This window comes from Filicampus tigris, chromosome 12 (genome assembly GCF_054856515.1).
Source record: "Filicampus tigris isolate MCC_2025a chromosome 12, RoL_Ftig_1.0, whole genome shotgun sequence".
Taxonomy (NCBI): Eukaryota; Metazoa; Chordata; class Actinopteri; order Syngnathiformes; family Syngnathidae; genus Filicampus; species Filicampus tigris.
Genome location: NC_141228.1, coordinates 6160696 through 6179349, shown reverse-complemented (window position 1 = coordinate 6179349; position 18654 = coordinate 6160696). Strand labels below are relative to the sequence as shown.

Below are 18654 nucleotides of genomic sequence, written 5' to 3'. Positions count from 1 at the left end.
ATTTGCTGTGCAATCCATCCATCCATTATCTATACCGCTTATCCTCACAAGGGTCGCGGGGCGTGCTGGAGCCTATCCCTTGCTCTGCAATATAATGGATATTTTGAAACAATGTAAAATGAATTTTATTTTTAGCTGTATCATGCATGACTCTCCCAGTCATAATAACAAGGCCGGTATAGCACATATTGATTCCTGGAAGAAACTTGGTATGATTGTCCCCTGGTGTTCTCTTTTGGTGTTGCTGTTTGCATCCAATGGAAACTAGCACAAAAGCACTTGTATTTGCACATGAATTTTCCGCATGATTCGCATCTCAAAAGAGCGTGTACGTGTGTGTGTGTGTGTGTGTGTGTGTATGGGTGGTGGAGTATTAGAAATGGCTATATGATGCAGTGAAGCCGCGCCCTCTTCGTATTTTAATGATGACCTCTCTGACATAGGAAATAAAAAAACAAAATGAACATATTTATCTGCGGCATAATATTATATATATATATATATATATATATATATATATATATATATATATATATATATATATATATATATATATATTTTTTGTTTAATTTTAAATTATTACTAAATATGACTAAATATTATCATTACTATCATCATCAATAATAATAATATGAATTATTATTATTACTATTATTATTAAAATGAGATAAAACCGAAAAACCGAGGGCGGATTCGGAACCAGCACAAAAAAACATCTACAGATGTTTAATCGCCTCTTAAAATTTTTGTCAAAATTTGTTGACTAGTGTTATTTGTATACTTTATTGGGATATGGTGAGTCAGTGCACAATGTATTGCTAATTATTCAGAAACCATGAGGCAACCGAATTGTTTTTTAATTAGTTTAACTTAAGGGTGGAAAAGCACAGTGCATGTTAAAAATATTTAATATCAGCGAGCAAAATAGATACTAATAAATAAAAAACTTTTATTTATTTATTAGCTTAGCTCTTCGCTTTGATTAATACTTTATTAAGGAACGTAATTTGCGTTAGTTTTCGTTCGTTCTTCTGTTGGGAACTGTGTTTTTGACAACCTGTTTCACACGGATGTTTTTGACGTGGGACGCATTTATTTGTGACTTTCCTCTGTGTGTCCTGTAAGCTGTCGCCGTTGATGGTTGTCATTCTAATATGACGATTTTGGACTGTCAGAGGTAATTTTGTGTATCATACTGTTTCGACTTTGCAATGACCAATTGAAAACTGACGAAAACTGCGCCGTGTGTACGGTCAAATTGTTTGAAAAACGCAGGCTAATTGAAAACATCGAATTATTTAAAACATACTTATCAAGTCTGCCTGATGGATAAATTGCAAAGGAGAATATTTGAAGCTTTTTTATTGTGAATTTCAAGCAATTGTCAGATGCATCATAGTATTATTTTATTTTTAATGAATATTAGATTAGTTTTTTTTATTTCACCTGCATTCCCATGATTTTATGTGAACTAAATCGTGCATATTTATGTGTTTAACCTAATCTTTTTACGTTTTTTTTTTTAGATGCTCTTTGTTATGTTGAGAAAAAGCACCATAACTGCCCAGAAGGTAGATACAACGTGTGGTACCATTTGATTTGTTTATGAGGGTTGGTAATTTGAAATGTAAATAAAATTTTGACCTGGTCCATCTTTTTTCAGCTATTGCACTTGGCACGACCCCCATCAAAATGTTGGCCATCGTCACTTATCAGGTTTACTGATGGTGGATCAGACCCTCAACATGCCAGCCGGGCCTCCTTCGCCAGGCCGCCAACACATTGGTCTCGGGTTTCCCGGGACCAGAATTGTCCTGCTGTCCTTGCTTTTGTGAGGACTGGGCCTTTCTCGAGCACTCCGTGTCATCCAGCGAGGAATCAATATTTCCATTCATCTGTTGTGAGGCTTAAGAAGCGACAACAGCCTGAACCTCCTCCTAGAGAGCTGGACCTGCTGCGCTATGACATGAAGGACTTGTGGAAGAGTCCCAAACCAGCTCTGTGGCTTGGGTTTGCAGGATTGATCCCCTTTGTTGTTCCTCCTCTCTTCATGGGCTTGACCGAAAGTTACTTTCCCGAGTTTGCCTACACTCAGTTGGCCTACAGCGTCTCCATCGTCTCCTTCCTGGGTGGAGCTCGTTGGGGGTATGCCCTCCCTGAGAGCAGCCCGGCCAAACCTGACTGGATTAACTTGAGCAACAGTGTGGTTCCTTCACTTTTAGCTTGGGTTACCATGCTTATGGCCGACAGCATTGTTCCTGCAGTGTCCATGGTTATCATGGCGCTAGGAATCTCACTTCACTATGATCTGTCACTGCTGCCCACTTATCCCAGCTGGTTTAAAGCCCTGCGTGCCGTTTTGACGGTTGTGGCATTTTTTTCCCTAATTGGTACACTCATCGCACATGGAATGTACCCGGAGAAGAAATTGTTTTCTGAGTAAGAAATCATGCAGAGATTACAAACAGTAATGGTGCATAACTGTAGACATTTTGTATAAAGATAAATTCATATCATTCTTGTAGTTGTAGTGAAAAGAGAAATGGCATTGAAAATGATTTGAGATGGTTTTGGAGTTTGACATTAATTGCTTGAACATGTGCATTTGAAAATCAATCAAATCAATGAATAAATTAAAATGATAAAATACCGAACAAAACCACAGCTTGAACAGTTTTTGATTAGCACATTTTCGAGGGCTGGGGTAATTGGTATTGGACAGGTCCAACCACGTTTTTGTGGTCCCCAGAGCAGAAAAGGGGCCTTTCTTGCACTGTTTCGACAAATGTTGTCTAAAATGTCCTAATAAGATTTAAGATTCAGGGCGAACTAAGGAGTCCAACTCAATTCATGAATTAAAGAGCTGTGTCGCCATATTGCATATTTATCATGTCCTCCTAGAAGTGAACAACTTTTCACAATACAGTCACCGTTACGTCTTCAGAGACTGGATAAGACAACTCGGAAGCAGTAACATCAGTGAGGTAAAGGACATTATGTAATGTGCAATCTGGAGTACTCACTACTTAAAGCAGTGGAGGCACGTAACTTAATCACATGCAATATATGCGTTCTATAGTCACAAAATCTCAGTCACATCCGATAGAAGAGCGATAGTTTTGATTTGTATGTACATGAACAGTCTGGAATGTGATGTGAGTTTTTCTGGTTTTGATTTAATCACGCTGAAACAATCAAAATGCAATTTACCGTTTGTAGACTTGAAGTTTCACTGAAATAGAACGTTCCCCCATTTTGGGTTTACAGCCTTTTTATGTAGAATACATTACTGACACAGAGTCTCCAAAAAATATTTCAAAACTAGCACAATGTAAGTAAATCTGGCCTTAATTTTTAACACTCTAATTTAAATCTGAAACTGCACTTTAAATGCGTTGACCATTTGAAATCCACATTACTGTAGGAAGGCAAAATGATTAGTGTTGTCACTGTGTAAATATTTTTGGACCCACTGTGTAGGTCTATCATGCAGTATAATGCAAATTACAACTTCACTAATTGATATACAGTATTGTTAAATAAATAACTTGTCATCAAACCTGAGATCAAGGCAATTGAGTTTTCTTGTGAACGTAAGTATATAGACCTGGCTTATCCTGTAAAGACGGATCACAATTTCCTTCAAAACGTTTCTACATGACACCTTAATACATTCAACCACCATGTTTGTACTGAAATGTCTTTATTAACAGAAACACAAATATCTATCAAATAAGGGAGAGAAAGGCAAGTACGTGTAAAAAAAAACAAACACATCAGGCACATGACCTCACAATGATTTTCGTCCTCATTGATGATGACAACACAGTGACCAACAAATGTGTACATTTGGAAACGATGCTTGACTCTGACTAGGGTAAGTTACACACAAAAATAATATTTTAAACTTTTGGGAAGACGGAATTTCTTACATTGACAGAGGAAAAATGTCTGCAAAAAATGCCATTATCAGGTCATAGTAGCTTTGGTATCACAAGGTGCTTTTTTGGGGGAAAAAAAGAAAAATAATAATTTGTGAGGTGACAAAAAAGGTCCCTCATCTATAATTGTGTATGCAGCAATCAAACACCAAGAAAGGAAATAGACTTTCCCAAGTATCTTTGTAAACAACATATTTAAATGTTATATGTCAATGAAAGCTGACCAATGCTGTGCTGTGACACTGCATGTGGATGTGTTGTAACCACTAAACGACCCAAAATTCTAGAAATGTTTGCCAATATGAAGAGACATCTTGAAGGGAAAGTTATTTTTTCTAATCTTCGAAGATCTCCGTGCGAATAGATGCCTTAAACCCACAGACTATAAAAAGAGGTGGATAGTTAGTAATCAAAGTGAAATTAATTGAACCCACATTTGTTTTAGTAGCCATAGAGGGGCAGCACTTCTATTTCAATCAAGTAATTCCAACGGTGGTGAAAATGGTTGATGAACAACCATTACATTAAAAAGTTCCATTAATGCATTTATTTGTACTGATTGTATTCATTTTTGCTTACATCTGAAACACTGTATTGTATTTGTGGGACGATTCATGTATTCTTGTCGGCCTTGAAGAAAAGGACCAAGGACCAAACAACAACCTCAAGTTCTGCCTTGAGAACACGACCCAAAAAGTTACACGGACGTTATACATGAATCCCCGTGGCTCCAATACACTGATTCCGAAGGTTTCACGGTACACACGCAATGCTTGTTGTTTCTGTGAGCATAAATCAAATGAGAATAGCGTACTGTATATGAATTTAGTGGTCAGAAAATCAATGCGTTGGAATAAGCGTGTGTGCCTCATATTTCTGAAGGGTTGAAATCATAGCTCCGGCCTTTCTGTTGAAGTTTGCTTGTACTCATTTCACAAACATGCATGCTAGTATTTTTGAGGATTTTAAAGTCTTGTCCTTAGGTCTGAATAAGATCCATCTCCTCCAAGAACCCAATAAAGACAAAATAGATGGATGGATCGAAATCACTGTCTTTGTTGTTACTGTTGGATTTTTAGAAGCGAAAACCCAATTGTGAATCAACTATGAATTCAGTTGTAAATACGAAATGCAGTACTGTCTGTATTAGTTGCACGAAAGGATGCCAGGTTTCAAGTGCCATTTCCTAATGATATTGTGTTGGCTACGTCACCTCGGTTTATACAGTCAATGTTTGCAATTTATAGTTTTGCGCTTTGTTGGAGGACAGACATGAAAATGATAGCAGGCTACATGTTTGTCCTACTTCTGTATACCCAATCCTGACCGCATATATTCATACACCACATAGCTGACGCTAACAGCTGGCAGCACCTTCATGAAATTAGGCAAGATGCCACGGTAAAGTCCAAAGAATCCTTCTTTCTCAAGAATCTTCTTCACCATCTGGTTCATCTGCAACTGTTCCGCACCCTCGAGGGAAGCTGAGAGGACAAGTGATAAACAGTATTGTAGTTACCATGAAAGTACAAGTAAAGCTAAGTAAATTATTATTGATGTTTCTGCAAAGTTTCATTAATTTTTGTGCATGTTAAGTCAATCAAAATTAACATTGTTTTCTTGGTGAACGCCAAGAATGCCACGGCAAGAGCATTTCACAAAAACTCACAAACTTCGTTTGATCACGAAGGCCTAAACACGCTTTTGAGCAAATATGAGGGAGATCTGGTTAACCCGCTAGGATGAAATCATCAAAGAATAAAACATGTATTTCCTTTCCAGTAAGTGGCGCTACCACTGCGATGAAAAATAAGTTCGTAGATGTGTTCAGGCCTGGACTATAATCAAATGTGTGAAATTTTGAGAAGATAGGATTATCTGGGTCAAGTTACAACATCTTTTATTGGTTTGAGAATTGAGTTTTCAGACATTTAGCGACGCTAATGTTTTGTTAGACCCCATATAGGCAGCCATTACCCCCATCAGCTAACAAGCTAACACCACTGCAGCTGCCAGGGCTCAATTAGCGTACGGCCGCTGATACAGCCAAGGGTAGCAGTCCAAAATTATTTTCTGACCGATAATGGCTTTTCCTCATCAGAGCTCACATTTAATGTCAATAAAATCCAAAATATTGTGCCGATCACTTTTATATTTTCACAGGTTGAAGTGGACATGAGTAGAGCTGTGCATATGAATTTTGGCAATTATTGGTCACTACTTTCAGACACTAGGTGACAACAGAACGTGACCAAAAAATCCAGGAAAAAATATAATGCTTGCCTCGTTCCCTCAATGATGTTGACTGGCTGAGATGAATAAAAAGCAGGCCACGTCCATAAAAATTGACATTAAGTTTGTAAGATTGGTGCTGATTGTAGTAATAAACGCATTAATCACTTCTGAGTTTTTCAGGGGGGTGAATTTTAGTGATGACATCAGTTTTACAGAGACCTATTATATTTGTGCCAATGTTCAACCCAACTAAGTGTCCCTTTAAAGTGAAAGTCAACCCAAACATATTTTTTTCAAGAATATGTTCCCAGCAGGCCCACTAGTTGAAACACGGCATTCTGATTAATTTTGCGTTTGTGTAATATAAGTTAAGCAGCAAAATGCACTCGTTTTTAGCCATCTCCGGGGGCGGCCATTTTGTCTTCTGTCGACTGAAAATGACATCACAATTGCTCACAACGACCAATCACGGCTGACCCGTTTTCTGAATCTGAGCCATGATTGGTCGTTGTGAGCAGTTGTGATGTCATTTTCAGTCGACAGAAGTGACAAAATGGCCGCCCCCGGAGATGGCTAAAAACGAGTGGATTAACACTTATTCCACAAACGCAATATTTATCAGAATGCCTTGTTTCAACTAGTAGGCTTGCATAGAACACATTCTTGAAAAAAAATGTGACAAATGTGTCACTAGGTCAACTAGTGGGCTTGCGTTGACCTCCTCTTTTTAAGGGTGGGAAAGACAAACTGGTGAAGGTTAATGAAGAAACAACTTGGTTGATTAAATACATTTAGGAGAGTAAAACAACGTTGGTTAGATTATGTTTCCATTTATATGAAAGAGAAAAAAAATGCCCAATAATGGGACATTCTACCAAAGTAACTTTTATTTGTTAAGCAATTAATGAAGGGTATTTTTCCTTTTGGTTAATTTTTCACACATCTGGTTGAGTGTTTTGTTACAATATCAATGAAAAAATACCAATGTGGTGTTCTCTAAAATTTGTGTTTTTTCTTGTTTTCCAAAAACATTGAAATATGACCAAGGCAATTATTGCTACAGTATGTGGCCAACGATATTCTGGTAAGACCAATGTAAAAAAAAAAAAAAAAAAAAAAAGAATTGTGACTTTGATGTTTGTACCTTGTGCCTGCATCCTGGTGCGGACCAGAGCCAAGGGGTAACTGGCCAGCTGGCCACAAGTACTGGAGATGGTTCCACAGCCCAGCAGCACCAGCACACCTGGGTTGGCTGTGTCTTTGGCATAGCGGGACAACCACAAGTTCTTCAAGCTCTAGTGATGATCAGAAAAAAATGTGTGATAATAGTGCAGACAATATTTGAAGAAAACAAAGCCAAGTGTGGTGGCTCACCTCATAAATAGCCAGATCTATTCCAGCATATGGAATGATGCCCAGAATATTAGGAATATAACCCTTGTAGAATGCCTTAACTCCTTCCCTTTGCAGGATTTTTTTGGCACAGTCAAACATTCCTGAGTATTGCCCCGTCTTCCGCAGGGTTAGCCTGGTCTTCATCACCTAAATTGACCACGGATTTAGTTATCATCCAAACTTTCTCTTGCGACTATATGAACATTCTGTTCAACAAATCAGGACTCGGCAGAAAAGTGGAGACTGTGGAGTATAACGCAGCAGCACCCAGAAATAAGGCATAGCAACATGGTAAGCTAATTTTAGCAGAGGTAGGCATTTTGTTTGTTCCCAATGCTATGAGTCAGTAAATTACTGTCAAATCCTGTTTCAAATTCACACGCCCAAAATAATAATACCTATAGTAAACCAGTAACAATGGAGCATGTATTGAAATATACAGACACATACTGTAATTGGTAAATTGGTATTACTATGACAGTATTGCAGACGAATAGGTGTGGTGGGTAGGTAGGTGTGTTTCAGAGCGCACCTCCATGGGGTAGATGGCTGTTTGAGCTGTTGCTCCAGCAAGCGATCCTGCAATGAACCTCTCATGTGTCTTAATCTTCCCTGGTTCGCTGGACAGCATCTTTTTATACTAGTGAGACAGATGATAACAGTGAGAGGAAACGTCAACAAATCAAAAACCTTAAAAACAAAGCAAGTTTAAAAATAGATGGGTGGACAGACGGAGAAAAAACAAAAACACCAAATATTCAGTCATCACTGAACAAAGACAACATTAGTCCCGGAAAGTTTTTTGGGGGAAAAAAGTCTCTATTTTCATCCAAGAGCCAGGTGTCCAGGTTTGATGCTTTGGTGTTATATTTTCTGATACTATTACTCTTCTACTTTCTGTAGCAGCTGACCTTTACTCACTTTGCAGGCAAACGTAGAGGAGAGTCACTGTCGCAAAGACGGACTTTTACATAGTATTAATTTAAGTAGTTGCTCGACGGCTCATTGGAGAAATCCAAAATAATTTGTGCACTTTGCAAAGCCAAATTCAAATACCATATTAGTTGTACATCTTTGGTGTATCGTTCAACACTGTTATTTTACAGGAAAATAATCGTATTCCAGCACCAAAGATAGCAATTAGAATAATCTTTGAATAAAAATTTTTCCCCCTCCATATTAATTCCAAAATTGTAATTTTGGAAAATACGATTAATCGTGATCAATGATGGAAATTGGAAAAAAATTGTTAATTGCTTGACAGCACTACTTATAATACATCCAATACGTGCAGTGAATGAAATTGTAGATTTGCGTACACTACAGAGTGTTATCAGGCCAAATCTTGGCCCTCTTTCCTCCACCGTGCAGGAAATCCGAACATTGCTAATATTAGGATCACTGTTGACATTTTTTCTAGTGTCTTTTTTAGAAAAAAATTGTTGCTGCAGGGGTCGGAAAATTGGCTAATATAGCAAAAACGTCCCTAAGTTGGCAACACTGCAGACGCCAATCGTACCTCTTACTTGCCACCTCGCTTGTACTACCATGCGCATAAACGTATCACTTTCAAAATAAAGCACTGCATATTTTTCGTTTTACCAGAGCTGGGCACTCCGACCGGTCGGACCCTCCGGCCCGGCCGGATGCACATTTTTGTGGCGTTGGGGCGGGATGCGCCAAATTTTTAAAAATGGCTGGACTAAGCATGGCCGGAAGTGGATTTTAGTCCGGCCCACTAATCGGCCCTCATGCGTGTGACGTGCTCGCGAGGCGGCCAAATTTAATCTCAGCCTACTCGGTGAAAGGCTTCTTTTGTGGCTTCTTTCTACTCCCGCGTCGGCGCGAGCGCCAACTCCTATTATAGGGATTGTGGTATTGCCCCCCCTGCCCCCACTTGTAATGTTATGCCCCAGTTGCAGGTGGGAGGCGCGGGTTACGTGATGTGACAATAAGGAAATACAAACACGCTTGAACGCACGTTGCTGTCTCACGTCTCTTCTTACACAAACAACTGCCGCAAGGATTCACGTGACCAACGCATTGTGCTGTTGGCGACAGGTCTGCAACACATGCCACGCACACATCAGGAATTGTTGCTGCTCTGATCGGTTAATTATGTCACATGTTGCGATGACATACAGTTTACCAACCGGAGAAGGATGCACCGCGCAGCTCATTGCTGCTGCTGCAAAGCAAACTAGTGTGGCAGCGGCGTGGGTGTCATGTCAAGAAGCAACTCACCCACGTTCCCCCTGAGCAGCCTCCTTTCAGATCGTTTTTGCAATCAAATTAAATGCATAGTCTAGTCATCTCGGTCCGTTTATGGTTGTAGCAGGCACATTATCCATTGTTGCTGCTGTCTTTTTGAAGCGACGCCCCCCCCGACTTGGAACGTAACTGTTTCAAAACAAAATGTGTCCACGAGTATAGTCAAGCTGCGCGCAGCACTCAAGCATGGCGTCTTCCCTACTTCCAGAAATACGCCATAGCAAACCTGCTGTGTATAGTGGTTTGCTGGCACGCTTTTCTTTTGAAGATGAAGGAGGGGAAGTGTGGAAAATAAACAACTTGTTGACTGCGACTTCTGGCCGTGTTGGACCCAAATAACTATACAATACTGTGACAAATCCAACCCCGGGGCTTGCAATGCAAGGAAGCACGCAGTTGGGTAAGTAGTAAAGTACTACTGGCACATTTGAAGCGTGTCCACAGTGGGTCGAATTGTAAATTAGCAAGCTAATGATCTTTAAAAAGCATCTGCCGTTAGCATCTCTCCCACGGACGTTTTTTTTTTTTTTTTTTTAAATGGTCGGGGGGGGGGGGGGGGGGGGTCTGGGCTAAGCCTAATTTGCCAAACAGAGAAAATAGCTCCAAGCTACACACACTCACTCCTCTTACAAACACAACTGAAAAAACTATAGCTTCATTAATTCATTACCTTCTCGTAGGCCATGAATTTAATGGCGGTTTCTGGGGCGATCTTTAGTACATTAATACCATTTCCTCGCCATAAAGACGTCAAGCCTCCTTCTTTCACCATTTGCTTGAAACCGCTGACCAGGTTAATTTTGTTGCTCTTGGAAGAATGGACCTGGAATTTAAGAGTCATTGTGACTAGTAATGGCAGTGAAAAGGCTACATGAAAATAAAATGAAGTTTGAATAAAATATGTGTAGACACACCTGCATGAAGACCTTCATTCTGTCCAGGGGAGCAGTACCTGTACGGGACACTGCCCCTGCCATGGCCCCTGCAGAAAGCTGCTTCCACCACAAACCAGTGGTCTTCTCCTCTTCTGTAAACTCATCTGGGATGGTGAGGCTGTCACCTATGTCAAGCACCTGGACGCAATGCATTTGTGTATAGAATTATAAAACAAAACATATCATTTCTCTTTTCACATCATCAGCAAGGGTGATAGTGGAAACTCACATAGTACATTTAAAATGACGTACTTGCCACTATTTTCAACACCATGGGTAAAAATTGACAGAATTTTGTGGCTATAAAAATGAATTTAGTACCACTAAAACCTGAAATCTCAGTCTTCATAAAAGTGAATTTTGAGCGAGGCACTACTATCGCCCAGCACTGACAAGCACATTATGTTTAGAAAGGCGTTTATTTAATTCTTATATTTTCATCTTTTTCATAATTCCGTTGACTTATTATTAAAGTGGAAGTCAACCCAAACATTTTCTTTACAATGATATCTTCTATGCGCCTCCAATAGTCTAAACACGGCATTGTGATTAATATTCCATTTGTGGAATATGAGTTAAAGGAGAAGTTAAAGAGGTTTGTGTTGTTATTTGAACAAGACTTTCTTGCACGAAGGAAAAAATAAGTAACTGTGAACACTTTCTTGATGTAGCTTTCAATGATGTTTCTGTATTTAAAAAAAAATTGGAGGAGTATCAACCACTAATAGGTTACATACCAAGACCACAGTACCCTCTGTATTTTTTTTATTTTTTACTTGCAATTACCAGGCAAAGTCATACAATGATCTAGCAGGAAGGTCAGATCACAGTGACAGCTATGTCAATTTGAATAACCTACCACATCCACCTCCAGCTCATAAATGGCTCCGTCATCATTGAAGTCTAGAAAAAAATGTTTCCTGTGTTGTGGATGCTGCTGCTGCCGAGGCTGCAGCAGAGCCATTGCCATCTCAAATGGTAAAAAAACAAAACAAAGCAAAACTGTTGAGCCACAGTCCTTGGTTTTAGTACTGAGGAGTACCTTTCAAAAACTGGAATGCTTTACACCACTAAAATTAGGTTCCCGGTCAGATAAAGTAGTTTGAAACGAAAGATATACCGACTCTCATGGACTCCCGCTCACTTCTGCTTTCTGCTGATGTGCCGACCTATGCCTCTGCCCTGTCCCCATCTAGATTCGCTTCCTCTGTCTTGTTTTGTCCCAATCCCCTTGACAACCTAATCCTTCCGGTCAGACTTAAATTAGCTTATCTCTACCAAGTTTAGCAACCACACTTTTATTTGAAGTTGTGTCATTGAGTAGTGGCAGCCAACTTGAGATCTTAGCCATTGACTAGAACTGGCTACGTTTCAGGCAATGCAACAAACGAGTCAAGGTTTAGCGAAAAACCTCCATTATTTTACTGAGGCGTTTGGAATACTGTATTCTCAATCTGGAATGGGATTCTTGAGCTCAGTTCGTTAATTTATGGAGGATAAGTGTTACAGAAAATGTTAGAACCACAACATACCCTAACCAAGTGCATGTCAATTATTTTCTTTTACACACAGAAGGAGAGAGATAGCTCGCGTTGGGTCAGATAGATCATGGATAGGTTTATAGAGAGGAACAGGAGCAGGAGTACGACCGGCTTGGATTGGATTCTACCCTAAACCACAATGTGATCCTGGTTCAAGGTTCCAAGTTAGCCCAGTAAGTCCCACGACTTGTGAAAATAATATAATACAAAATAATATTTGATAATGAGATTAAGGCTAGTGCTAATGCAAGGCTTCAACGTGTGCAAAAATGCAAGCCATCAAAGGTGTTGACGTAGCAGAATGAAAATGCAAGAGGCTTGAATTTCACATGATATTTGCAAGGTTATTAATATAGCTAATACTCCCTGCACACACTTTGACAATCATAGCACCGCTACCACCTACTGGAGTGGATGTGCAATTACAAGTTATTCTAGTGCGGCCAAAAAAAACCCAAACATGTTCCCTGGGTTCACACATGCTCTGATAAAACAATTTCGTAATAATGGTAAAATATTGCATCCATCATGTTCATTACATATTGGAGCATGTCCATTCATTTGGAACGTGTTGCTGCAGAGCTCTTGTTTGAAAATAATGTCAAAATGCTTAGTTTTCTGTATAATTCCCTACTGTGTTCTTGGGAGAACACCTCTTCTATGCAAACAAGACTCTGACCATATTCTGGTTATTCAGAACAAAAATCCTGCATCAAACGATGACAATGCATTAGGTATTTAGTCTTTCGGTTTTGTTTGTATTGTATTCAGCAATATAAAGGGCGCTGAATTAAGAGGTTAATGTTAACTCATCTTTTTTCTAAAACACTAGTGATTTTTTTGTCTTTGGGTGTGAGGACGTTGTCGGCAAACTGCAGTTGTGACTGGTGACACGTTTCCCACATACCGTAGTATGTTTCCAATATCGGACAATCTCCTCAAGGTTGGTGGCTGTGGTCAACAGGAAATGATCCCTCCATTCATTCCAGTCCACAGTCATGGTGCCATCGCCATCAATACTGTACAAAAACACAGAAGTGAGACTTAAGTACGGGGCTCAACATTTGCGGATAAAAACAAATATGAGAAATCGTAAAATGTGTTTAGTATCACGTGTGCAAATAATAAAAAATAAAAAAAACATACAATATATAATATATACTGTATGTTGTATTTTTTTTAAGTGGCTATCAAATAGAATAGTGGTGAGTGATTTGGAGTCTTGTTTATAGAGAATCTCATCTGTTCATATGTGTATTTGTTAGTATTCGATTTTATATATATACTGTTTATCGTCGCTGTCATGTGAAAAACACTTATCTCCATTTTTTTATTTTTACATGAATCATGTTTCATATTTCATATTTTTACATTGAATCATCAATTGGAGATAAGTGTTTTTTACAGGACAGCGATGATATATAGCTTGAGCATATGCGATTCCATTTTTTTTTTTTTTTTTTACGCATCCCTGATGCTATCTGAATTGTGCCACTTGAGAGCGGAATTACAGTATGTCACTTGAACCATACAATGTCCAGCATCATCATTAGATTAATCGGGAGCCATATAAAATACCTCTGAAGGATCTTCTCTGCTTCCTCCTTGCCAATGTCCAACCCAAGATCTCCGAGGGACTGCTTGATCTCCATGAAGTCTATTTGACCTGTTCAAAAATAAAATATGCAAACCCTGCAGCCAAATCACGGCAATTTTACTGATCCATGATAATCCTTATCATCAGAAAACATTCACTTTACCATCATTGTTTTTGTCTAAGCTCTTGAAAGTCAGTTGTAACTTCTTCTCGTGTTCCTTCAGGTACTTGGAGAATTCGTTGAAGTCGAGCCCTTCATCTTGGTCCTGGTCTCCGGACGAAACTATTTTCTTAAAGGAACAGAAAATATTTTTGGTACAAGGCAGTATTTATCAATTAGGTTTCACTGTCAACAAACATGATTACAGTGTACTACTTTGACAGCTAGATAATCACCTTAAACACCTTTATAGGGGAAGTCAACCCCAAAATTTTCTATGCAGCCCCACTAGCCTAAACACGGCCTTCTGATTAAAATTGCGCTTGTGGAATATGAGTTAAGCAGCAAAAACCACAGTTTTAAGCCCTCTTATGGGGCCCTGCAACTAAAATAGATTATGCCTTGGCCAAAAGTCAGCTGGGGTCCTGCTCATGTGTGACACCAAACAGGATAAGTTAAATGCCCATGCCTAGTGTCTAGATTGTGTCGGCTGTGAGTGTTTCCATAGTTTTAAATTCATTCACACTTTAAAACTTCCCAGCGCTGCGAAATAATTTCATTGAAAACTCTATGAACCCAACAAATGGCCCTGGGAATGAAGAGGGCATTCATCTCTGGTTAAGCTGAAGCTCAAAGGAAACTTGTGATCAAAACATGCATCATTATGAAACAAGAGACAACAATAGACAAAGCCCAACCTCCATAAAGCTGAGCAAAGACAGTTTGTGTCTGCGGCCACAACATTCCCAAATTCTTAAATGGAGCGCTAACATGTTATGCTTCGTGTAAAGACAACACAAAAGTTACAAGACTAGAATCAGTTAGAGAATTGAAATACATGGCTTCAGACTCCTCCTAAATGGTGTCATTTGCCCCGAAAATTTGAAACATGGCAACAACATTTTTCATCTATTCCATGTGTGACCAATATATTTCTGGTGTTGAATGTCGACATGAAAACAAACATATGGCCTGCAATAAATTGGCGACCAGTCCGATTGTACTGTTCCTCTTGCATAAAGTCAGCTGCAATGTACTCCAGCTAACATGTGACCTATAAGGGCAAGTGGTGTAGAACAAGCATACAGCCCTACTTTTAATACATTAGAGAAAACCCTGCAAAAAAAAAAAACCCAGCATAGACCCGCATGGTTTTGTTGTGTTTTTGCAAAAGCAAAACAAAAAAACCTTTGGTCACTCGGCAATTCGCTCTATAAACTGAGCCACGGCCGCCCAACAAGACCAACATGCTGTTGTTGCCCTGCTGGGAGCTTGTGACACTAACAAGACTCCAGTGATCCACTCCAGTGAGTGGTTACCAGTGATCACCAGCTCCTGGCAGGGCCCCAGCAACTGGCTGGCATTGCATAAATGCTCAGTTCACTGAGCGGGTTGCTCAGTATATATATTTTTTATCTGGGAGGGGTAGTCATCCTTAAAATCTGGATGCCATTAAAAGTTGCAGCCTCTTAATGTTAATTTTTGCTGCTTTTAAAGATTCAGTATATTCGGTTTGACAGTTTGAGATGCATTTTTAATTTGATCATGTTATATGATGTTACATTATGTCCAGAGCTGGGCACTTGAACCTTTTTTGCCGGTCGGCCGCGACCCTCCACCCTTGAACTGGGTACCCTTCCGGCCGCGACCCTCCGGCCATATTCATAGACATTGTCGGCCCCCACCCCGTTACATCCCCCGCCACCAGCCCCCCCCCCAAAAAAAGTGTCCGTGATTGACGCCGCCGTGGGAGAGATGCTAACGGCAGAAGCTTTTTAAGCTTATTAGCTGGCTAATTTACTATTCGAACCCATTGTGGACACACTTCAAAACGTGCCACTAGTACTTTAATACCGTATTTTCCGTACTATAAGTCGCAGGTTTTTTTCATAGTTTGGCTGTTGGTGCAACTTATTCTCTGGAGCGACTTGTGTGAAATTATTAACACAGTATTACTGTCATGGCTTGTTAGTGCTGACTTATATTTATGATGTTTGCAGGCGCTTTACCGTAATTGACTCTGTCCCCAATATTTTTAACTTGTCTTCTTATTGGCAGATTTAATCACGCCACCTCCAGTTCATAGTTCACCTAGTCTGCTAAGTGACATGTTAGCTTGATGCAAGGTGTACAATGGTTGTAAACAGGTCGATTACGCTAAAGCGCCTGCAGAGGGAGACAAAACATCATAAATACAAGTCAGCACTAACAAGCCATGAGAATTACCTCTATATCATTTCACAAGTTATTGTAACCCACATAAAGAAACATATGCTAAATCCTAAAAGCTATTAAAATGCATGAATAATTTAAACGGTTAAAATCTAATGTTTTGTTAAATAAGTAATCAAAATAGTATGATAAAAAGACAAACAACCCACAATCATCCACAATTCAGCTCGTATATATATATTGCATGCTCATTACACACAATTGTCTATGTTACTTACAGACGATGGTTGAACAAGAATGAACCACAAACAGGCAGTTGCCGTGCGTCTGGCTGCGGTGCATCATGCAGCCACACACATAAGGAGTGGAGCGTGGAGGTGACGAAGAGATAATTACAACCAAATACATAAATACTTCTAGAGACTTGGAAACATTCTACATGGTCGGAGATAAATAAAATACTTATTTAATCGATCTTCAACAGTTTTGAGTTTATGTGAGTTTAAAGTTATCTTACCGTAACTTTCTTGTATGCTACATGTGTGAATGTTAGCTAAATGTTACCATCGCAGCTTGGTGGAAATTATGTGTACTAAGCGCCCAATTTCCTCCGAAAATGCGACTTATATTCCAGTGCGACTTATATATGTTTTTTTCTTCAGCTTAATATACTCCCGGACACAAGTTGTTTTGAAACCGTTAAGTTCCAAGTCGGGGGGGCGTCGCTTCAAAAAGACAGCGAAAACAATGGATATCGTACCTGCTACAACCATAAAGGGACGGAGATGACTAGACTATGCATTTACTTTTATTGCCAAACTAGTTTGCTTTTGCAGCAGCAACGAGCTGCGTGCTGAATCCTCTCTCTCCTCTCCGTGTGGGAAACTGTATGTCATCGCAACATGTGACATAATGGACCAATCAGAGCAGCAACAATTCCTGATGGGTGCGTGGCATGTGTTGCAGACCTGTCGCCAACAGCACAATGCGTCGGCCACATGAATCAATGCGGAAGTTGTTGCTCGCGCCGACGCGGGGTAGAAAGAAGCCTAAAAAGAAGCCTTTCACTGAGTAGGCCGAGATTAAATTTGGCCGCCTCGCAACCACGTCAAACGCATGAGGGCCGATTTGTAGGCCGGACTAAAATCCACTTCCGGCCATGCTTAGTCCAGCCATTTTTAAAAATGTGTTTAATTGAAGACTCTAAATCAGGGGTGCCCAAGTCCGAGTGAGAATGGTAATTTGCAGAGATGGGCAGAGAGTAGGTTTGTGAGAGACTACGGCGCATTCGACTTACGTACACATCCATGGCAGCCGTAGGAGCAGAGCTCCGTCGTAAATCGAATACCTCTGTTACACGAGTTAAAATATATTGTGGGTTTATAGTAACTTTATCAGGACATTTAAACCCTGCATAAGGAAACTGAATCTAAGTAGAATATTAAGTTTCTTCTAAACAATAGAGAGAATCCATGACTATACGAAAAGGTACTTAACGCGATACAGTTTCTGAATGCACGCAAAGTTATGGCCACCATCCAAGTAAAAAAAAATCCCTGAGCGACTGCAGTCAAGGAGTAGCCTAATGTATTGTGCCACCTAGGTAGAAGCATTTATGACAGGTTATCAAGTTACCTGAGCCGCTCCTTTCCTGGTGCGGATGCCCATTGCAGCCAGGCCCGCCTTCAGTTCCGACACATCCACTTTTCCATCCTTGTTCGTGTCGAGTTTGGCGAACAGCTCCTCGTAGGTTTTGGACGCATCCGCTTCGCAGTGGCAGTCCGTAAAAAACATTTTTCTAACTATTTGATACATGATATGCTCGAGGAACGGAAACAATCTCCAGCTATGCTAGAAAATACACTCCTGTGGTCGCCGCTTCTGGTTTCGGTTCTGTAAGTTTTGTTGGATTTCCGCAATGTCGCGCGTCGTACCAAAAACAACTGACGTGGACTAAGAGAAGCTCGCATCAAGTGATGATAAAACGGTTGTTTTTGCTGTGTTTTTTTTTTTTAGGAAGGAGCGTGTGTGCGTGTGTGCGTGAGGTAGTGAGCAGACTTGAAAACACACTGGACAGACTTTGCCTTAGAGACCTCCTCTTTTAGTGCGCGTACACGCACTAGAAGACAGACACACCCTTCAGCATTAGCACTGCGGCCTTGCATACTGCTCGGTGGGCACTATTTGCGTAGCTAGCTACTTTATGAAAACATTAATTGTGTGAAGGCTGAAGGAATTACATATTTTCATCATTCTAATTTGAAATTCCAAACATTCAGCAAGCATGGCAAGAACAGCATGCCAAAAACTTCCGGAAAATAAATTATCAACATTTTCACCATTAAAAATCCCACAAAATATTCCTCATTCATTCTTAATACACATTCAACATAAGATTCACATCGTT

At 39.9% G+C, this 18654-nt stretch overlaps 2 protein-coding genes across 2 annotated transcripts; one reads left to right on the top strand and one right to left on the bottom strand.

Moving 5' to 3' along the window:
* Positions 1 to 1022: 1022 nt before the first annotated feature.
* Positions 1023 to 5020, top strand: LOC147138166 (transmembrane protein 69-like). The gene is made up of 3 exons (XM_086047625.1): positions 1023 to 1177; positions 1527 to 1571; positions 1664 to 5020. The coding sequence occupies exons 2-3, from the start codon at positions 1527 to 1529 to the stop codon at positions 2441 to 2443; spliced, it is 825 nt and encodes a 274-aa protein (XP_085903751.1). The 5' UTR covers positions 1023 to 1177; the 3' UTR covers positions 2444 to 5020.
* On the bottom strand, positions 3687 to 18205 carry slc25a24 (solute carrier family 25 member 24). The gene is made up of 10 exons (XM_086047624.1): positions 17883 to 18205; positions 14079 to 14205; positions 13897 to 13984; positions 13226 to 13337; positions 10757 to 10915; positions 10513 to 10665; positions 8104 to 8211; positions 7551 to 7718; positions 7321 to 7471; positions 3687 to 5425 (listed from the first exon to the last, which is right to left on the bottom strand). Exons 1-10 carry the CDS (start codon positions 18060 to 18062, stop codon positions 5244 to 5246), a joined length of 1428 nt encoding a protein of 475 aa, XP_085903750.1. The 5' UTR covers positions 18063 to 18205; the 3' UTR covers positions 3687 to 5243.
* Between the last annotated feature and the right edge of the window lie 449 nt (positions 18206 to 18654).

Excerpts from the sequence above, each read along its gene's own strand:
- LOC147138166 (XM_086047625.1), top strand. The coding sequence starts at position 1,527 with ATGCTCTTTGTTATGTTGAGAAAAAGCACCATAACTGCCCAGAAG. Across the intron at positions 1,572-1,663 it reads GCACCATAACTGCCCAGAAG|CTATTGCACTTGGCACGACC; the intron begins GTAGATACAACG and ends ATCTTTTTTCAG.
- slc25a24 (XM_086047624.1), bottom strand. The coding sequence starts at position 18,062 with ATGTATCAAATAGTTAGAAAAATGTTTTTTACGGACTGCCACTGCGAA. Across the intron at positions 13,985-14,078 it reads CTTAGACAAAAACAATGATG|GTCAAATAGACTTCATGGAG; the intron begins GTAAAGTGAATG and ends ATTTTTGAACAG. Across the intron at positions 8,212-10,512 it reads AATTCATGGCCTACGAGAAG|TATAAAAAGATGCTGTCCAG; the intron begins GTAATGAATTAA and ends CTGTCTCACTAG.